Source organism: Megalops cyprinoides, chromosome 10, assembly GCF_013368585.1.
Source record: "Megalops cyprinoides isolate fMegCyp1 chromosome 10, fMegCyp1.pri, whole genome shotgun sequence".
NCBI classification, from domain to species: domain Eukaryota; kingdom Metazoa; phylum Chordata; class Actinopteri; order Elopiformes; family Megalopidae; genus Megalops; species Megalops cyprinoides.
Genome location: NC_050592.1, coordinates 4,477,501 through 4,499,447, shown reverse-complemented (window position 1 = coordinate 4,499,447; position 21,947 = coordinate 4,477,501). Strand labels below are relative to the sequence as shown.

Sequence of the window (21,947 nt, the reverse complement as noted above, 5' to 3'; positions counted from 1 at the left end):
AGGGTGATATTGTGGTAAGAAAGAAGGTAAGAAACTCTGGCAGGACATTCCTGCTGTACCCTTGCTCTAGATAAGCGCATAGTTGTGATACAACTATTCCCCTCAACAATCGAACAATCAATGTCTTTCTGCAGGACAGGTCTGTTATATTTACCTCAGACATGCGGGGCTTCCTTGAGCTGGCGGGGACCAGCTTGCCGGAGGCCGGGTGCGGTGCCGTCGCCATGGTGTACGTCTCATGGCTGTGCTTCTGTTTGGAGCGCAGCAGTGAGAGCGCCGCCCTGGTGGACAGGCCGGGTAGGTTGGGGTTGTGTACGCTGATGCACCATGAAGAGTAGACGGAGGTCTGTGGGTCCCTCTGGGGCGAGGGGTTGGGCTTGATGTAGTTCAGGTAGCACCAGCTGACTGAGGTGGTGGTGTGAAGGCTTGGGTACGCGGGTCCCTTCCGACTGTCTGGGCTTTGAACTCTCGGGGCGGTCCTTTGGCCCTCCTCCACCTCCTCCTCTTCTTTCAGGAGTTCAGCCTTGTCTTGCGTGGACTCCTTCCTGTCCTCCTTTGACTCCTCTTCCTTCGCCTCCTCCACTTTAGCCTCTGCTTCGGGCACCATGACAGTCTCTACTGCCACTTTCTCCTTGCCCTTCCCTCCTCCTACACCTCTGGCCTGACTGCTCCCTTCCTTATCACCGCCATCTTCATCATCTTCCTCCTCCTCCTCCTCCTCTTCCTCCTTGACTCGTTTCTGCTGTCGTTGCGCCTCGGCGCTAAGCTCCAGGCTACCCGCTGGAGAGAGCATACGCTTACTCCCTCCCACGCCTGATGGCCCATACCCTTCCTCCGAGCTCACCCCGGCCCCCAACTCCAGCGGCAGGGTCATGGGCAGGTAGCTCTTGAAGTCAGGCGTCGGGATCTTCAAGTAGGGGCTCCGCAGCTTGTGCTCCGGCAGCTTACCCATTATGACCATGGCGGAGCAGCAGACCGGCTCCTGGGTCCGAGTGGTGACCAGGATCTGGGAAAGCGTGGTGTACATGGCGCTGGCGTAGGTTGGGACGTGGGTCTGGAGGCGGACTGGCACCACCAGCGACACCACCGGCGAGAGCTGCTCTAGGCAAGGGGCGATGACGGGGCGAGGGTGCGGGTGGGTCTGGGGGTGCAGGTGGGTGGAGAGACTCTGTGAGGGAGAAGGAGACGCCTTGGACTCCAGGGAGGGGTGCTCGGTGGGGACGTGGAGGGTTAGCCCACTCGGCATTGGGAGGTAGAGGGCCTGGGCTGCCCCACTGGGGTACTGCAGGGGGAGGAGGGGGGGAAAGGGCTGGATGGGGAGTCCAAGTCGCTCGGCGATGCGGAGCTGTGGCGGCGTGGTGTGCAGGAAGGCCCTGGGAATGATCTGAGCAGACAGCACCTCGGTGATGCCCGGGGCGGAGGGGAAGAGCTGAGCCATCTGCCCCTGGGCGAACCCCTCGGGGGCTGGCGAATGCAGCGGGAAAACCGACGGGGAGAGGGGAGGCACCGGGGACTGAAAGACCTGCAGGGACTTGCCTGCGGAGTCCGGGCTGAGTCTGGAGGAGGAGCAGGCAGTGCCGGGCTCGGCGGGAGGAGGTACGTGGTGGCTGGGGTACGGCACACAAGATTGCGGGGCTTCGGTTTTGGCCGGCGGGCCGGCAGGCTGCTCTTCCTGGTCAGGCTCCCCCAGAGTGCCGTGTTTCACCAGGAGACACTTGCGCCTCTCCTTCCAGGCGGCGGCGGTGCGCTGCGGGGACAGGCAGCCGTAGTCAAACGACTTGCTGCGGGCCTCCACGATCTGGACGGGGTGCTGGGTGCTGGCAGGGGCCTGCTCCGAGGCTGATCGGCGCATCTCCCGGTGCGGGTGGTGGTGCTGGTGAAGGCCGGAGGGGACGGTCAGCATGTGGGACCCCTGAGCACCCCTGGAGGCCACCGCCGGCGTGGGCTGCATCTCGGAGTCGGGCTTCCCGGACTCCTCGAAGGAGGCGGAGCGGCTGGAGGTGTGAGAGATGCTGCTCTCCTGGCTGGGGCTGCGGGGCAGCGAGACGGACTCAAAGCTGGACTCCCCGGATGACTGGGCTGCCTCGGCAAGCCGGAGGCGCTTCTTCTTTGGTGGCAGCTTCTCGGCGGGGAGCTGGGCCAGACTCTGGCTCCTCTGAGGCCACTGGAACTCCTCTACCTTCTCGGGCTCCTTGGCCGAGGAGGCGGCAGCCGCCGGTGGGGACGCCAGCACCATATCGGCGTCCGGCTCCTCGGTCACCAGAATCTCCGGCACTTGGATGTTGTGCTGGCGGACCAGCCTGGAAAAGGGATGTGGTTTCGGCGGCGGGGGCTGCTGCTGCTGCTGCTGCTGGGGTTGCGGTGGCAGTTTGGGCTGGAGTTCCTCTCGAGGAGGAGGAGGCGGTGAGACGACTGACTTGTCCTCCTTCTCCTGGCTCTCCGTGGACATGCTCTCCTGCTTTTCGAAGGAGCTGGTGTGCTGGATGACGGAGATCTCCTTCCAGGTGCTCTTCCGGTCCTGTTCTGCCTGCAACGAGGTTCCCGCGGGGCTCTCCCGCGGGTAGCACTCTTCTCTGCCCGATATGGAGGTGTTAGCGGTGGGAGGGAAGGATACGGCCGCCGGCCCCGGGCTGGGAGGGTCCTCCTCGAGGCTCTCCTCTTTCCTCCTCTTGCGTACTGCTACAGCCATGGCCCTGAACTTGTAATGCATCATCTGCGGACGGTCCTCGCGGTAAGTGGCGCTCTCTGCTGCCGCCACCCTCTCGGGGTCCTGCGACAGACGCGCCGCGCAGAAGCTGCGCCGGTGGGTCTCGTAGCTCTCCCGCTTCTTGCAGCGAGTTCCGCAGGCCTCGCACTCGTAGAGCCGGGGCCCCCGCCGCTGCTTGCGACCGGGGTCGGACGCCGTGGTGACGGTGGCGGAGGAGGAGGAGGAGGAAGAGGAGGAGGTCAAGGTGGAGGTGAGGGATGAGGAAGGGCCGGCCTCCTCGGGAATGAACTCGGCCCCGAGGGGGACCTCGATGGCGGGCTGGCGTCTGAGCATGCGGTGATGGTGGCCGACCCGCAGCTCCGCCGCCACGGCCTGCTGCTCGTCAAAGGACTGGGTGAGTCGGAAGCTACGGGAGGCAGCGCCGGCGGGGTCGACCTGACCCGCTGGTGAAGGCATTGAGTGACTTCTCAGAAGAGGCACTGTGGAGGCCTGGCTGGCCAGCAAGTCCACCTTGGGGAACTGCGGGCGGAATGATTCATCTGAAAAGCCCCCCACGCCCACGGAGCCGGCGCCGCTGCTGCTACTGGGGCCGGGCGGTTCGCCCTTGGGCTCGAACACGTATGGCTCCTTGAGGGCGGAGAACTTGGGCGACTCGATGCTGCTCCTCCTGGAGAGGGAGGACCTCCTGGGCTTGACGCTGTCGATCTCGCTGGTGTCCACCACGGCTTCGTTGATGGTGATGAGTTTGGTGATGTGCTCGATGACCTGCGTCTTGGGCACCGTGAAAGGGATGGACTTCTCCTCTTGCCCCAGGGAGGAAGAGGAGGAGGACTGAAGGTGGTGCTGATGAGGGTTTCTCTGCTGCTGTCCCAGCCGCCCGTACTTGCCGAGGATGATCTCGGCATAGCTTTTGGCGTTGGCGTTGGGGGGGCTCACCTGGGACAGGTCCGCGCTCCCCGAGAGGGAGAAGTAGCCGGACTCTGTGCTTCCCTTGCTCCCGGGGCCGAGGGACGAGGGGGGGTCGTCGGGGGACACCATGGGCACGCGCTTCCTCTCGCTCAGACGCATGGCCAGCCTCTGCTTCACGGCGTGGGAGTCCTCGGCCCGCTGGGTGTCCTCAGAGCCCGACAGCTCCACGCTGCCGCTGCTCTTCTGCTGTGCCAGCTTCTCCTGAGAGGAGGAGGACGGTGCGTGCTGGCCGGTCTCGTCCTCGGAGTCGGTGCTCTCGCCCTCCGTGGGCTCCTCCTGGTCCTCCCCCAGGGGCCCCCCCTCAGGCCCGCTCAGGCCGTAGTCCTCCCGGGAGGAGGCCAGGCCGGCTTTGATGCGGTGGGCGTGGGACTTGCGGTGCTTGTACAGGTTGCTCTTGGTTTTGAAGGAGAAGCCGCAGGGGGTGCAGGGGTACGGCCGCTCCCCCGTGTGGGAGCGGATGTGTTTCTGGAGGACGCTGGGTTTGGCGCAGGGCCGGCCGCAGTAGGTACACACGTACTTCCCCGGCTTCTGCGGCTTCCGCTCCCGCCTGGTGGGGGCGCCCTCCTGGGGTTCCTTACCGGGGTGGGGCGAGGCCACCTGGGTGTGGGAGCCGCGGGTTGAGGACGAGGAGGAGGAGGAGGAGGGAGGGAAGGTCCCTCCGGAGGGGCCCGGGGCCTCCATCAGCTGCCAGGCCGCCCCCGCCGCGGAGGGCGACTGCTGCTGCAGCTGGAGCAGCTGCCTCTCCAGGTCCCCCCGCTTGGGCTGCCGGTGGTGGTGGTGCCGGCCGTGGGAGCCATGGGGGGGTCGGGAGGGGGCCTCGCGGAGGTGCCCCGCGAGGGCGGGCTCGGACAGGGACTGTTCTTGCCCTCCAGACCGTTCCCCACTGGCCGGCTGGCTGTGCTTGGCCTCCATAGAGTGGGGAGGAGGCCTCCTTAGGTACACGCTGGGAATGCTTCAGTCTAAGTCAGGCCCAGCAGCCTCATCGACTCAGTCACAGAGCTGCAAAGCCCAGCCCCCTGATAATAAAGACATCAATCGGGCCCCGCGAGGGCGGGGTGGGGAGGAGGGGGGCGGGTCGTTGAAGGGGGGTTACCGAAAAGCTCTTTTTTGTGTCAACAGGAAGAGTCAATCAGCTTCTTTTTCTTCTGCGTAGTTCCCAAAAAAAAAGGTTTTCCCTCGGGGGGAGGGGGAGTGAAGGTCAGTTACTTTTTTTGGTTTTGGCCGAAAGGCATTGGCGTGACTGGCGGGGGGCTCAAACGCACGCTAAGAGCAGCATCTTGGCAGGCGGCTGCGGTCCATCATCTGCCCCGCTCCATCCCTCCCCGCCATCCTGGGCCCGCCATGCTTCGGCTCGTCAGGCTGCCAGTGGCTGACAGCTCGCGCTCGGGACTGAGTTCCGCGCCAGCCTCCTCCTCCCCCCCCCCTGTCCGGGCGCTGCGGTTGGCCTCGGGGGGCTGCGTTGCTGGGCCGGCTGATTCTCGCTCCGCTCTGCTCCGCTCCTTCCTCAGGCCCTGTGAGGCTGTCTCCGGCTGCTACTCCACAGACTCTGCGGATGAAACAGAGATGAGACGGATTACACCGGGCTGATTATTTCACATTATTACATTATTATCGTCCAGCAGACGCTCTCAGCCAGAGCGACTTATACGGCTTACAATTATTACATGTTACCCATTTACACAGCTGGATATTTAATGAGGCAGTTCTGGGGTACAGCGGGAATCGAACCGGCAACCTTTCAGTTACTAGTCCTGCTCCTCAACCACTATGCTACACTGCCACCCTTTTCAGCATCATTATTTCATCTACCTCTTGACTGCATGCTGCATTACACCAGTGTAAGACTCTCTCAGGTGCACACAGGCAGTAAATGGGCACCTGCGTACCGTCGTCAAGGAAATTAGGAGTCCTGGAAACAGCAAACAGCCTTGCAGTTCATTATATTAGACATAAAAAGTAATGCTTAGAAGAGCATGTTTCAGCAGAAAAGTTCCTCAGCATCCAACACTCAGGCTCTGCAATTAGACGCCCCCCTCCTCCCACACGCACACGCACGCACACACACACACACACACACACACACACACAAACACAATCACACACAAATACACACACACGCTCACACAGACTGCTGACTTTATCTGTGGACATCACTACAGAATGACTACATCCATCTGAAAGCACATGCAAATCAGTTCTAATTCCAACCAAAAAAATTACCCAGTTTATTACATTAAACAAAAGTAAAATATAAAACAACTCAGTCAGCAGGACCAACTCCTACTGGTGATTGTCTAATGTGTATAATTATGTCTGTAAAACCATTTGCAGGGAAAGGCAATACACAAGTTCAGAATGATTATGCACACTGAATTACCGGTTCGTTTCAGCACTGGATATGCGACTCCAACAATTACAGGTGCACTTGCTCACTCCCTGTAACTGGATACTTGGATTGTGAGCATTTGACCAGTCCAGGTCCCTAAAAATCCCACAAACATCTGATGACAGGGCCGCCCTATGGGCAAAAAACAAGGCCAAACACTGACACAGGGGCGGTAAAGAAGTCAACATCTCTGTGAGTCATGATTCCAGAAGGAATTAGTTCTGGAACCCTGGCAGCAGCTTTGACTGAATCGTGATTGGCCGAGTCAATGTACCCCTTCCAATCAGAGAGGGGGAGTGGCACGGGCTGTAGGTGTGCATGGGTGCAGCTGGCTTTGTCTTTGCACACTGACTTACCTGGGCGTTCTGTCAGCTGGAGAGACTGAGCTGGCTGGGAGTGACCCTGCGTGAGAGCCTACAGATTGCTTTCCCCAGCAATGACCAGCAGGAGTGCTGGACCATATCAACATCCAAAAGAACACTGCGGGCCAAAAATATGAGCTCTGACTCACCAATGAGTAATAATCATAACATTATGATCATAATATTATTATTATAATTATATAATACTATACGACTGCTATTACTAGCAATGATAATGGTGCTGTCATCATCTGGCCAACCATTGAAACCTGGTCATGCAGCACTTCTAATATTGTTGACTGCTTATGGTTTTTTGCTTGTGTTGTACTCTACCTCACTTGTAAGTTGCTTTGGATAAAAGCGTCTGCCAAATGAATAAATGTAAATGTAATCATCATCATCATCATCATCATCACCATGTCCAGGGCAACTTACAGCATGAGACTTGTTCATACAGACGTCAAAAAACACCAATTAAATATGCAATATCAGGTCATCTACGTCATCCACCCGGAGCGGCCTGCACCTTGAGGAAGAGTCAGGAGCTCCAAGGCATGTCAAACAGCCCCGCTTATGTCAGCTCCAGGTGTGCAAATCAAGGGAGAGACCCGAAATCTGATTCGGCCCCCGCGGTCAAGATCTCTCGATCTGATTCACTTTCATCCGAGCCACTGAACAGCAATTAGGACGCGAGAGCTTAATTTGAATCGTACAGCGGCCAGCTCATTAGGTCTCCATCATCAGCGCCCGTTCCGCCTTGCGTAAACCGTGACCGCTCTGTATTTCTCCACCGATCGCCTCCGCGCTATAAAAGGACCCAATTTCTTGGGCTTGATTACCTCGCTGAAGGGCACTAATGAGTCCGTCGCAGAGGTGATTGAAAACGCCGTGCGTAATTGCCGTCTTTGGCCACTCTTACCAATCAGCGATTAAGAGTCTTTGACACGCGCGGCGATGGTGGTTGTCCTCGCTCAACCTCCTTCTACGTCCTCTCTGTGACAACACACCATTCAGACAGGAAGTCCGCAAACCCATAAAACTAATAATCCTTCAGGAAATAAAATAATTGAAAATGGAAATAAATGGAAAATATTGACAGTTTTCTCAGGGAAATATTGACTCAGCTGCGGTCTTTCAGGACACAACTTTAAGGGCACAGATTTAAGTTGCGGGTTGCTTTACTCCATCTCTGGGTATTGTGAAGGGAGTCAAGCAAGGCCATGTTGCATCATTAGCTTAGCTTTCCATCATAAGTACAGACACTACAACACACACAAACACATGTGCTGGCTAAAAAGACATTGCTTTCAGAGCTCTGCTTGCTGCTTCTCCTATCCAACAAACGTGGTACAGATTAGGTTCAGTGAAATGAGTCTAATTTGTTCAGATAAATGATACAAGCTGTGTCTTAACGCATGGGCTGCTTTTGGAAGCGAACTTTAGGTTGGAAACAAGGTGAACAGACACACACACACAAAAAAAAAAAAAAACATGGAAAACATGGTTTCCCGTTCCAACGAAACAGCTCACGGCATTTTTCTCTCGCGCTAACCAGCTGGCGTGCGCGTACTTAGCGAGAGGCTGATCGACGCACGGCTCGGCTGGTCAACATCCAGCAGACAAATGTATTCTGAGGGTTTATATTAGCGAGGTAAGCAATCTAATTTGCGCTCGACAAACACAGACCTGTGTTGGAATATTGCATTTGGGCTTATCTGATCTCGGGCAAAGGAGAAGGAGGGTTTTTATTTTTTCCCTTCCCTGGGCTCGTTCTTGGAGAGCAGCTAACTAATAAATGCAGGGTCATGTTGAGCCAGCACTGCGTGTGCCCAACACCACCTGGCACAGTCACTAGGGGACGCTGCAAATGACAGGACTAAGAGGAGGAAGAAATGGGGGGGGGGGGGGGGGGGGATGACCAGGAGCAGAGGAATGGACTGCAGGAAGGGGAGGAGTACAGTAAGAGGCCCCCCATCGCTAAAATCGCCCACGACCCGACGTGCACACGGCATTCGCGCTCGTCAAGAGTTCTGCACGCTCGCTTGCACGCGAACTCCTTCAGCGCAGAGCCGTACTGCCGCGGAAAAGCTGAAGACGGCCTTGCAAGACGAACTGCCAGAGAATATCATGCACGCAACAAAACAGACAGCGGAGCGTTTGTCACAAAACCTTCCATCTATTAGGAAACTTCACACCAGCGCAATCCAACGTCAGTCTGTGCTACAGATGTCACATGCTTTTTTTCCTCTGTCATAATGTGCTCTGGCAGTTAAATAAAGCGCTCGGTGTTTGCAAAGCCGCCTGGCGCTGCTTCCAGTCCAGCCTATAAAATAAGGAAAAGGGTGTGCGCCAGCCGGGACGTCTGCCTCGTCAGTGGGGTACCAACCCGCAGCATCCTCTGCTGTCCTCTTCTCCGCCCCTCCCAAATACTACATCATACCATCATCATTTAGCAGACGCTTTCACCCAGAGCGACTTACATACGTGTAGGTTACAGTTTTATGCATTTATACATCTGTATATTTTACTGAGGCAACTGTGGGCTAAGCACCTTGCCCAAGGGTACAACAGCAGGGAATCGAACCAGCAACCGTTTGGTTATGAAACCCGCTCCTTGCCACTGTGCCACACTGCTGCATACCACCGGCATAGCAGTAAAATAAAGACAGACAAATGTTGCTTACTGTCACACGCACGCGGGCACGCCTGTACCCGCGTGGGCCCAAACGGGTTCTGTGGCCAGGATGGCCAATTACAGCCTGGGCAGTGACCAGAGCCGCGCCAGCGGTGACACGTTTTTAATGAGGTGGGTTTCGCGTGCTCCCTCCCGTATGTTCCCGCCTCGGCGTCGCCGCGCCGAAATCATGCTTCATTACTCATCCTCGCAGTGAAGGAGATGTGCTCCCCCCAGCCCCCCCCTCCCTCGTTCTCTCTTCCCTCGCAAGTACACCACTTCAGCGCCCAGCCTGTTTTCACAACATCTGTTCCCGGCAAAGCCAGGCGGATCAATTTAATGAATATGTCTGCAAAATAACAAGGGGGGGGGGGGGGGGGTCCCTTTAATTATATAGTGGCTATATTTAGTAATTTTATATAGCATCAACAATAGTGCCAGGCTCATAATGTTTCGGGAAATGTCATTTCTTAAGCTATCATTTGAAATAAGCCCTTTAAGATCAGTGTAACAGAAATCTGAATAGTGAATAGTTGTAATAACACTTTATAGTATGATTGACATTTAGCATCGTAGCACCACAGTACCTAAATAATGGCTTTTAAAAAACAACTGGTTACGACACTTTGACACATAGCATAAGTACACCCTACGTCAAAAGCTTTTCTATATTGTATGTGACATGTGATGTTCAGGGAATATTAACGTTAGTTACATCTCACTCATTCACTCAGACAGTCAAGCCAAGAGAAGCAGTCAGTTTTGACCTTTGTAAACAAAAATGAGGATTCCACTTCTGTCAGTGACACGTCACAGTGAGCCTGCATTATTTAAACTAAAGAAGTACATTAGTCCATCTCTCCTGCTTCAGAGGGAGGAGGCGCAGGAGAGAGGGGAGAGAGGAGGGAAAGAGAGGGAGGAGAGGAGCGGAGAGGCGCAGCAGCTGGCGGAGCGAGGTAGGGAGCCCTCCGAGAGATGACGTCCGCTGTCACGGAGCACGGGCATTAACGATCTTTGGCACGGTATCGACGCACTCCTTAAACACGGCGATTAAGAGGGTTTAGGGCGGCGGAAAGGAGGAGGTGAATTATTCATGGCTCTCCCGGCTCCGAGCCACGGGACGGAAAAGCCCGTGGCCAGAGGACTTCCAGGAAGGCGCCGCACCGGGCCTGCACGCGCGCCGTAATGGTGAGGACTGGGGCTTGTAACCAAAAGGTTGCAGGTTTGATTTCCTGCTGGGGCACTGATGTTGGACCCTTGGGCAAGGTACTTAGCCCACAGATGTCTCAGTATATATCCAGCTATTATATGTAAAGTTGTAACCTATGCAAGTTGCTCTGGATAAGAGTATTCGCTAAATGACAATAATGTAAATGAAATCTAAGGTAAAAGGATTTACTTTCAGCGTGAGACAGAGGCACAAATGTCTATATGGTGCATGTGCACACATACTCACACACACCTACAGAGGTCGACTAAGGGCCCTGCAATCAAGCCTGTGTACTTAAACCTAGACTGATCTGAACGCATAAACAAACAAGTATACTACATAAACACACTTCCACAGGCACACAGCCCCAAACAAGCTGACCAATCTGCAGTAACGATGGTTACATCACACTCAGACGAGGGAGAGGAGAGCAGATTTAAACTGAACGAAAAGGAAATGACCTGAAATGGCCTGTGATCTCGTGCGCGGCCCTCTCTCCCTCCGCCTCACGCTTCTGCCCAGGATGTGAGTCAGAGAGAGAGGTCTGCTGGGGACGGTCCAGAGGAGGAGGGCGGTGGGGGTGGGGTGGGGGTGGATTGGATGGGGGGGCTAGCCCGTGATTCAGTGCATTTACGGGAGGCGAGCGGAGCGTGACTGCGGTTACCAGAGCCCAGGGGTTCGCCGTCTCCGCCTCGTTTCGGCGGGTGACCGGCACGTTAAGGACAGGCCGGGTCTGAAGAGAGAGCTGCAGCGCCAGCATTGGGAACTGTTCGTCCCTCTCTGTCTGCAGGCGAAACGACTACACTGCAGCCCCATGAAAGAGAGGCGTTCCCCGAAACAGCCTGCACTGCAGTGGGGCCCTGGACATTACACATCAGCATTTAGCAGACGCTCTTAACCGGAGCAACTTTTGTTACAGATTTTTACAATGTTAGCCATGCTATCCAGCTGGATATTTACTAAGGCAGTTGTGGGTTAAGCACCTTGCCAAAGGATACAGCAGCAACAGTGCCCCTACAGGGATTTGACCCGGCAACCTTTCAGTTACGAGCACTGCTCCTTACCACTATGCTACGCTGCCACCCACACTGGACTGGTGCTTTAGAAGGAGCTTGGCCTGCTGTCTGTGACTCTGTGCCTTTGACTCTGTGCTGCCTGTGAGGAGGCAGCTGTCTGTGACTCTGTGACTGTGACTCTGTGCTGACCGTGAGGAGGCAGCTGTCTGTGACTCTGTGCTGCCCGTGAGGAGGCAGCTGTCTGTGACTCTGTGCCTGTGACTCTGTGCTGCCCGTGAGGAGGCAGCTGTCTGTGACTCTGCCCTGCCTGTGAGGAGGCAGCTGTCTGTGACTCTGTGCTGCCCGTGAGGAGGCAGTTGTCTGTGACTCTGTGCCTGTGACTCTGTGCTGCCTGTGAGGAGGCAGCTGTCTGTGACTCTGTGCTGCCCGTGAGGAGGCAGTTGTCTGTGACTCTGTGCTGCCCGTGAGGAGGCAGCTGTCTGTGACTCTGTGCTGGTGGGGACTCTGTGCCGCACAGTGTGAGGGCACCTTCAGTGCAGCTCGTAGCACAGGAGCATCCAGAGGCCTGTGCTGCACTGTACTGGGCTCTTTGTGCTCCTCTGTCACAACAACCCCCCCCCCCCCAATCTCCCCATCCCCCTCCCACCACACACTCTGCCAGCATGGGCTCTGCCAGGCACCAGCGTGAGGAGCTCCCCGCTCTGGCGTGCGTGTGTGCGTGCGTGTGTGAGTGTGTGTGTGTGTGTGTGTGTGCGTGTGTGAGTGTGTGTGTGAGTGTGAGTGTTTATGTGTGTGTGTGTGTGTGTACGTGTGCGAGTGTGTGTGTTCGTGTGTGTCTTTGGCTGTGCATCTGCGACTGTGTGATTATCTGTGTGTATCTCTGTGTGTATCTCTGTGTGATTATCTGTGTGTATCTCTATGTGATTATCTGTGTGTATCTCTGTGTGTGTATGTGTGAGTGTGTGTGTGACTGTGTGTGTGTGTGTGTGTGTGTGTGTGTGAGTGTGTGTGTGCATGTGTGAGTGTGTGTGTGTGCGTGTGTGTGTGTGACTGTGTGTGCGTGTGTGTGAGTGTGTGTGAGTGTGTGTGAGTGTGTGTGTGCGCGTGTGTGTCTTTGGCTGTGCATCTGCGACTGTGTGATTATCTGTGTGTATCTCTGTGTGATTATCTGTGTGTATCTCCGTGTGTATCTCTATGTGATTATCTGTGTGTATCTCTGTGTGTATCTCTGTGTGATTATCTGTGTGTATCTCTGTGTGTATCTCCGTGTGTATCTCTGTGTGATTATCTGTGTGTATCTCTGTGTGTATCTCTGTGTGTATCTCTGTGTGTATCTCCGTGTGTATCTCCGTGTGATTATCTGTGTGTATCTCTGTGTGATTATCTGTGTGTATCTCTGTGTGTATCTCCGTGTGTATCTCTGTGTGATTATCTGTGTGTATCTCCGTGTGTATCTCCGTGTGATTATCTGTGTGTATCTCCGTGTGTATCTCTGTGTGATTATCTGTGTGTATCTCCGTGTGTATCTCCGTGTGATTATCTGTGTGTATCTCTGTGTGATTATCTGTGTGTATCTCTGTGTGTGTATGTGGGATTATATGTGCGTGCGTATTATATGTGTTTGTCCATCTGTGTGTGTTTGTCTGTGTCTGTGTATGTGATTATCTCTGTATGTGTGAGTGATTATCTGCGTGTGTGTGATTATCTCTGTGTGTGAGTGTGCATGCGTGCGTGTGTGTGTGTGTGTGTGTGTGTGTGTGTGTGTGTGTGTGTGTGTGTTGGGGGGGGGGGGGAGGTCACTCCTTCTCCCCTGACTGGGGGCGGCTGGGAAGTAAGACTGCCAGTGGCATGGAGAGGAGGGCTGGGGAGGGGGGGGGGGGGGTGCCGAGTCAGCAGAAACAGGGCTGTTACAGCCAGCGGCCAAAGAAGAACCAGGGGAAGCTCCTCTCACCCCTCCCTCTCCTCTCCTCTCTCCCTCACTCTGCCGCCCACCTGCATGTCTCTCTCACCATCTCCCTCTCCCAATCTCTCTCCACCTCTCTTGCTCTCGCTGAATCTTTCTGTTCCTCTTTCTACCCCTCATTCTCTCCTCACAATCCTTCTGTTCCTCTCCCCCTCCTTCTTTTTAACAATCGTTCTGTTCCTCTCTCTCAACCGCTCTTCCTTTATCTCTCTCTGCCTCTCTACCTCACCTCTCTTTCAACCTTTCTGTTTCTCTCCATCTCTCCTTTTCTCTCCCAATACTTCTGTTCCTCTCTTCCTGCCTCCCCTTTCTCAATACTTCCGTCTCTCTCTGCCTTTCCTTCTCTCTCCCAATCTTTCTGTTCCTCTTTCTACATCTCCTTCTCTCTCCTGATCACCCCCCCCCCTCGCTCCAGAAGGCTGCAGAGTGTGAGTGAGAGAACCGTGAGTCGGGGACAGTGTGTTCAGACAAGAGGCGATGAAAACAGAGGTAGCCTCACAAACACAAGCGCCTCGAACGACCCATCACAACAACACTACAGCGAGCCGGGGGGGTCACCCGGGGGGAGGACTCTCTGAGTCACTGCCAGCACAGAGAACACGAAAGCACAGGGACACACACTAACGTGGGGAACGTGCACGTTATTATTATCATTATTGGCATTTAGCAGATGCTCTTATCCAGAGCGACTTACATCAGTAACAGATTTTTTTTACATGTTATCCAATTATACAGCTGGATATTTGCTGAGGCAATCGTGGGTTAAGTACCTTGCCCAAGGGTCCAGCAGCAGTGCCCCCGTGGGGAATCGAACCTGCAACCGTTCGGTTATGAGTCCTGCTCCTTAACCACTACGCTACACTGCCGCCGCTCTTAGATGAGCAACTGCCACCATTGCTTGTCTGTCGCTCGTCTAACTTGAACGGGTGCAGTTGTGCTGGAAGTCGCTCTGGATAAGAGCGTCTGCTAAATGCATGTAATGTAATGTAATGCAATGTAATGTAATGTAATGTAATGTAAAGTAACAGGAACACACAGAGGCACAGAGTAACATAAGGAACATGCGTGTGCAGAGTGCATAGGAACACACCCACACACAGCACTGACACGCACAGGTGTGCTGGGAGGAGCACAGGTACGCATAGGGTACGGTGCAGGCGTGTGGGAGACCGTACACCCTGCGTTACCTCTCCTGCACAGCACAGACAGAGCCCATCGATCAGCCTAGCCGCTGAGGGAGCGGAGCTAGCCACACTCCTCCCGGACTGAGACGGGGTCCTGCAGAGCCCGGACCGAGGCGAGGTCCTGCAGTGTGCAACTTTACTTCCTCTGCCACTAGTTCATACAGAACACAGTGTACCACATCACTGCCACCCCTCCACACTGCTGCTCCTGGAGGAGGATGCTGTACGCACATCCAGACTCCTGGCCAAAAAAAACTGGGCTGATCGCCTAAAGGAAGGAGATTCAGTGCGATCTACCTGGATCCCACTGCAATGCAAACCTTGTGCTGGGTGCAGTGCACACAAAACATGCACGCCTGCTACAGCAGCGCACCAAGCCGTGTCACAGCGTAAAAGTAATGCTTCTGTTAGACGCTACAGTAATGCATAAGTAAAAGCTAAGTGCCACAGTAAGTAAAAAAGGCGTGTGGTAATCCGGTAGGTGCTGAGACAGCCATGCATGGGGGATGAGACCGCACAGAAGGGGGACGCGGCACCTTCCGCCGCTCTGAGAGGGTGTGAGGAGACAGCCGGTTTATCACACATACGTCCCCGCCAGACTGACGGGACGGGGCGGGGGCGGGGGGGATGGGGGGGTGTGGGACGACTCGTCTGACCACGTGACACCTCTATAAGCGGTGGGGGTCACACAGACGGAGGCCTACTTTCACTGCGGGAGCTCAAGCACAACCCTGAATCCCCCCCAAAAAAAAAGTTACACTTCCCTGGGGCTAAGTACCACTGCTGGTGGTGTCTTCATGCCTCTCGACTTTTAATTTATAATTACAAATTCATTACATTACTTTACATTATTGTCATTTAGCAGACGCTCTTATCCAGGGTGACTGTCATAGGTTAACATCTTACATGTTATCCATTTATACAGCTGGATATTCACTGAGGCAATTCAGCATTAAGTACCTTGCCTAAGGGTTCAGCAGCAGTGCCCTGGTGGGTAACTGAACCAGCAGCCCTTTGGTTACAAGCCCTGCTCATACCACTACACCACACTGCAGCCACATGTGAATGAATTCACATCAGGCATGGCTCAGATACATGAGACGGATTCCTGTTATGAGCTCTGTGTAAAGGCTGCATTGCTGCTACTGTGAGAGTCGTCTCAGTGTGTCCCCTGCTGTTTGGCTCTCAGCGGCAGCAGCCTGGATTAAAAGCCTCTTGGTCTCTGTCACACACGCAGACAGCTTCCATGTTAACAGTCTGCCTTGACCATTCAGAAAAGAACCTGGCCGTTTGCCAGCAGACATTAACTCACCAGAGTTAAGAAAACATTTCCAGTAACTCTACAGAAATGTCTCATACACCTTAAAGGAATCTTCTGGGAAATCCTACATGTGAAGTCATACTGATTGTACAGCGAAATGTTTTATCACTGGGTGGATACGCTTTACTGTGTGAGAGAAACGCTTTGTATGAGTTAACGTAACAGCAGCGGAAAAAATGGCTCATGGCGTTAGGATAAGCGTCGTCTGCAGGCGCGACAGAGGCACAGGCATTCAGCGCGACTTCACAGCCCCGGAGAAACGCACTCGCCTCAGAGGTCTGGCACTTCGACGATTTCGCACAGCTTGTAGCAGTGAGAGCGGGCAAACCTGACGACAGAGATGTCACCTCGCTCCGCACACGTTAATTGCACCATGAATATGAATATTGCTAGGCGAACGGCTACAACTGGATTCGGGCTTCTGGAAGTTTCTGTGGTGAGCTGGACCGATAGCAGGGCGACGTGGCGGAAACAGAACAGAACTCTTATAATGCAACCTCTGCCTGGGGTTGCACGTACCCCACACCCTCCAAACCGTCCGATCGCCACCTCCCAGTCGATCTACGACCTTGCTGTGGATACCACAGCATTGCAACGACACCAGCAGCACAAAACATGAGCCGTGTGCGAGCGCGCCGTGCTGACAGGGCAGAGGAAAGCCATCGTAGTCCAGCACAGCGAACGGTCCAGTCTGAGATGAATGGGGAGAGAAGGGATTGTGACAGCAGAAATGTTTTGTTGTGACACGGGGGGTGTCAGAGCGGTGGTTATGTAATCCTGGCCGAGCTGACAGCCACGCTCAGGACGGGTTCAGAGCTGCTGAGGAGCTGTCCTCATTCACGCCTCGCTCTGCACACCGACCCACAGGCAGTGACCCACTTTCAGGCAGGGGCTGTGCAGCCCCCCTGCCCCTCCCACCACCCCCCTCAGCACACCTGCGCAGGTTAACTCAACCAGACACTGACCCAGGCACAACGCTCGTCCTGGGCACAGGGATTTGCCGAAATCTGGGAGGTGTACAGCAGGACCCGTGTGGGCCTCCCCTTTTCCACCCCCCTGTGACAGACACCTCGACCTGACATGCTGGAGAGAAAAGCTTCCGATGCCAAGCTGTGAGCTGGGGGGGTGGGGGAGAGGGGACGACAGGAAAAAACACGGAATTAGCGTGTGCCTGGAGGACAGAACCCCCCCCCCTTCTTAAACACTCTCTTAAAAATCTACTGTCATTCTCCTCTCCTCCCATGAACGGGCGCCCGGTGCTGGTTGCTATGGAGACCGGCCTAAACCGAGCGGCAGCAGATGGAAGGAGAGCTGGAGGTCTAAATTTATCTCCCAGCATCCTCCTGGAGAGAAGACACACGCTGGAACAGAGGAAGTGGGGGGATGGCGGCCCCCTCCAACCCCCCACCTCAAAACGGCAGCGCACTTCACGGCTCTCCTCCCTTATGAAGCCTCGGTCCTTCCGCTCTCCACCGAAATAACACATCGCTCACTCAAATCACAAGAAAAAAATTAAAAAAAAACCTGTGTGCTGTACGGTAATGGGCAGGCAACAGACGCTGTGAAAGACGCGACGTTATCTAACAGATAATGCATTAACACACACAAAGATGCCCAATTCATATGCCTAATCAGGAACACTACACATCCTGTTTTGATTTTTTTTTTTAACCTCCACAGAATACTTTTTCATTAGGACCGCAGTCCCTCATTAATGCATGAATTAGCTGGGCTGGACGGTGTTTGTACAGTCAGGCCTCCAGCTCCAGTTGATATAAGCGGTACCTCTCACAATCCTGGAGCCCGCTGCTTTCTTCAGCTCGGCAAAGCACCTCACTCAGGGTGAATGCACTATATGAGTCATCCCCAGCATGTAACAGATAATAATAGACGGCCCTGTCTGAAAATGCAATGTGCGTTAACACGTTATCACCCACAGCGTTATGTAATGTCATGTCTTCGTGAGACTTGGTTTGTGCAGAATGTATTGTATGCATTGTGAATTACATATATAATCAGTTTATTTAACAGCATATCTAAACACAGAATGCATTCTAGAATGTACCGAGATTAGGGGCGGTCCAGTAATTATTGCCGAAAATCAATCACAGTTAATCACACCTTTAATCTTATCGTTAAAAAAAAGCACCCAAAAGCATACATAATGTTTTAAAAAATATTGAAATACATATTTTTATCTGGGAGTTCCTCAGCGGATAAAAGATTATCTGTTGAGTCATCAGTTTGGCTTTTCTTTGATGTTTTTCACTACTCCACTTTTCACACAGAGTAAACAAGGCTCACACCAATTACCAGCCCTCACCTTCAGAGTGTCACTAATGATAATAAAATATTCCTGTGACTCTTTCGCCTTCTTCGTGTTGAGACTCGCCCAGTTCACCTCCACAGCAGTCATCCTCACCCTTCTCCTAACAAGCTACAATGCCAGCAACATGAAAGCCAGCAGCAACAGCAGCAATCTCCTGATCTCTTACACTCCCGAGTGTCCTGACACACCTGGGCCTTATCGTCCAATCAGCTCTCAGACGTAACGCACGGAAGGCGTGGGCTTTTGACCACCTGCTGGCCAATGTGCCACTCTCCCGCTCAGTGCACATAATCAAACAGCGCCTAGTACAATATGGTCAAAATGAGAGAGTGCAATTAATTGTGATTTGTTGGTTTAATGAATTAATTTGGGTCGGCATCGCTGTATCCTCCTCCTGCTCATTGACTCCGGAACATTTCTGAAGGAAACGGTAACCTGACGGTCTGATTGGCTGAGCCCGCAAACGCTCAGGATCCGAACATTGTGTCACAGGCCCCACGCCCAGAGCGCTGCTCAGATCACAGACACATACTTAAGCAAAGGACGTGTTTGGAAAATAAGAGGACACATTGCCAAAGAAGAGCCAAAGAAGCTCTACTCCCCATAAACTCTCTGCTCCCTTGGGGAAAGTCACACAACTACTTGATGGCAATAAGGAGACGCATTTTAATACAGCACACAGCAATATAGCATATTACTCATGGAAAATGTTTCTTCAGACATCACTGCATATAGTGACATATATACACTACACACTACATAAAGAATACAGAAGTACCAGAAAATGTGATTACCTGGTTTTTTTCAATTTGTGTTTTAAATTAATGTTATGTCAGTGATAAAAAAAAAAATCCTACTGAGAAAGTGGGTTGTCACATTTCCAACGCTCTCTTCTGCAGCTCACTTGCTGAATGGAAACTCAAGATTTCAAGGTGATTACAGTGTGTCCTACGGAGCCAAAACAGTGCTAACTTCAAAAACATGAAAACGTGGGTTATCGGGTTTTTAAATCTCCTCCCCCCCCCGACGGTTATTAATGAATCATTCGGCCGTGGAGAAACCCATTCCACTGCAAACCGCCTGGCAGGAACACTGACATTTTCTGTCTGAAAACCAGGAAACTCAATAACGTTCAAACACAACTGGAACTTAACTGCTGGATATGGAAATTCATACGTCGTTCTGAGTAATGATTCCATTCTCAAAGAAACACGAAATATTCCAATAACAACTTGTAACCTAGAAAAAAAAAATGTGAGGACCACCTGAACGTTTCTAAAAATGTCGGGGGGGGGGGGGGGGGGGGGGGGGTTGGGGTTTAACGCCGTCCTTTGAAGTCTGGAGAACTCTCCAAGGGAAACCCGATGAGATGGAATTAGGCAAACGCACTCCCAGGGAGAGCCTGACGGAGAGCCTCACCCTTAAAGAGTGAAGCTGAGAACAGTCGGCGGCTAGAGTATCCCATAAAAACAAAAGTGCACAATCTCACCTTAATGGCCGTCTGATTCCCGGCGCTAAGGGGCCCTGGTGCCTCCACTCAGGGACTTGGCAAGCCCTGTGATAAAGTCATCACTCTTCCACTGCTCTGGCTGTTTCGTTTTTTTTTTCATTTTTTCGTGCCCTCTTTGGTGCGACCCCGTGCTCATCAGAGGGTGGACACACAGGCAGAAATCCAGAAGTTGCTCTTTTTAGAACGCCAAGCACAGAGGTGCTCTGTGACATGGGATCAAAGTTCTTCGGGTTGGCCAATGAAAAACGGCAATCCACAGGGCAAAAAAAAAAAAAAAAACCCTCTCCATCTGTTCAACAAATTACTCACAAGAAACCACCCTGTAACCACCCAGGCACCCAGCTCTTTTCTTACATCATAGCCTACTAACATCCCATCTGAGTTAAACTCGCCTTGAAAAGCTTTGCTGTGCATTTAACACCTTCAGAGGCAAACCAATTGTTGATGCAACAAAGAAGCTTCTGCAACGCAAGCTGGTTCCCTTCAGTTAGCTTTGATTAAACGCACAACAGGACTGTCAGTTAATATAAACCCTGTTTACAGAGGCTGTCAATCTTCCGATGTTTAAAATTCTGTAAGTGCATCGTGGCTGGACGAGTTAAACCACAAACACAAAAATAGTTGTGTAACAGCTCTTCATCCGGGTTTGACGGGGACTTCTAGAAATCTGTAGGTGTGTGTGGCAGTATCAGGGGAATCGGGAGATGTGTATCTATAAACCGTGTTATAACACAGCTCTCCACACTGCGCCCAGGTCTGGAGTGTTCCTTAGCCTGACCTGTCATTCTGGAAGGAGGTTTCCCGAAACAGAGGCACCTATCTGCAGCGCTCGGTCTCAGACAGGACCCACCACACCGGCCTGAAAGCACTCACCTGCCCCCCTCTGAAGGAAGTGGGCCTCCGTGACAGTCTCCGTCAGGCTACAGCGCTACGCGGCTCACGGGTGACAGAGAAAGCTGCCCCATAGCAGGGCCTGTGCTGCTACCTCAACCTGCAGGAAGCGTGTCTGACGGCTGTGGGTCAGCACCGCCTGAACCGCCCAGCTTTCCGGAAACTTCCTCCCCCCAGCGCCCTGCTACTGACCGAAAACAGGGTACAGCTTCTGCGCCCGCGACGACAGCGCGAAAGAATCTGGCGGCAGCTCTTCGGGTTGGGCCCCGAGGGCGATACGTGCAGCGTGTGATTCAAGAAGCTCTTTTCGCGTTACCGTTTGCGCAGGAAGAGTCTACCCTTACAGGAAGCCCGAGCACATTCATTCATGCTGAATCTGCTCCTGTCTGTGAATCAGACTTAAACAAACGCGAAGCGCAAGCCCACACAGCTCTCTTAAACCCTGGTGTCACAGGGCCCCCTTTCAAACAGCGATTAGTCACCCTCCGCGAGGATTTCAAAACCTCCCAATTTGTGAGCAAACCGCTGCTCACGCCTCTGGTGTTACCCTTTAAAAAAAAAACAAGGTAAGAACTGTTCGATCAGTATCTTCTTCTTCTCCCCAGCAAGTACAACGAGTACCCTGCGAATCCAGCCCTGCGCTGGCACATCAGGGGTTAACCTGGGTTTTTATCAGGTGCCCCCCTGGCTCTTCTCCTCCGTTCCCACCATTGGTGGCTATGTACCCTGTCCCAGACCCCCCCCCCCCAGGTTAGGGCTACCCCGCTCCACAGGACGGAGAGTCAGGAGAGTTCAGGAGCCACGCCACTTCACACACTGCTGCCTCTTCCACCTTCCATTCACAAATCCAGCGCCATTTACTACAAGCGGCTCCCTCTCTCTCACACCCGGGACCTTCGGAATTAGCGGGTAGCTGCAGTAAGCGATGACGTTTCATGAAGTTTATTTTTCTGAACTTAAGTTACAGACATGTGACTTGCTACAATGATGGTGGTGTCGCCACCCATTTTTACAAAAACGAAATAAGTAAGCAGAGTCAAGCATCACCAAAATTCATCATGATATTCATTATCGTAAATTATAGCCACATGCAAATATGTTACATTTCTTTTTAAACAAACTACAACGCTATTTAGTCGCTGCCATACCTGTAAAGTTATTTTGCCACTAAAACAAAAAACAGCATTAATCAGGAAATAAGTACTTAATTACCAAAAATTTTCAATAATATAAAAACTGTTCGAGAATCAAATGCAGCACTGAAATGTAGCACAGTAATGCTGTCATGGTACGAAACAAAGAAGCATTTTGTTCTTTCCAGAAACCTTTTCAGAAACCCCTGCAACACAGAGAACTACTCGTAAAAAATGTGACGGCAAAGAAAAGCCGCTACATCACTTTCTTTAAAATGTGTAAAAAAAACGC

General features: G+C 53.1%; 1 protein-coding gene across 4 annotated transcripts in view; it reads right to left on the bottom strand.

Moving 5' to 3' along the window:
- The window catches only part of LOC118784563 (transcription factor HIVEP3), a 112,146-nt gene that overhangs the window by 13,795 nt on the left and 76,404 nt on the right, over positions 1 to 21,947 (bottom strand). For all 4 annotated transcript variants that reach the window (XM_036538854.1, XM_036538858.1, XM_036538857.1 and 1 more), the window contains one exon: positions 155 to 5,222. In XM_036538854.1, the coding sequence (XP_036394747.1) occupies positions 155 to 4,588 (4,434 nt within the window). In that variant the 5' untranslated portion in view covers positions 4,589 to 5,222. The remainder of the gene's footprint in view (positions 1 to 154; positions 5,223 to 21,947) is intronic.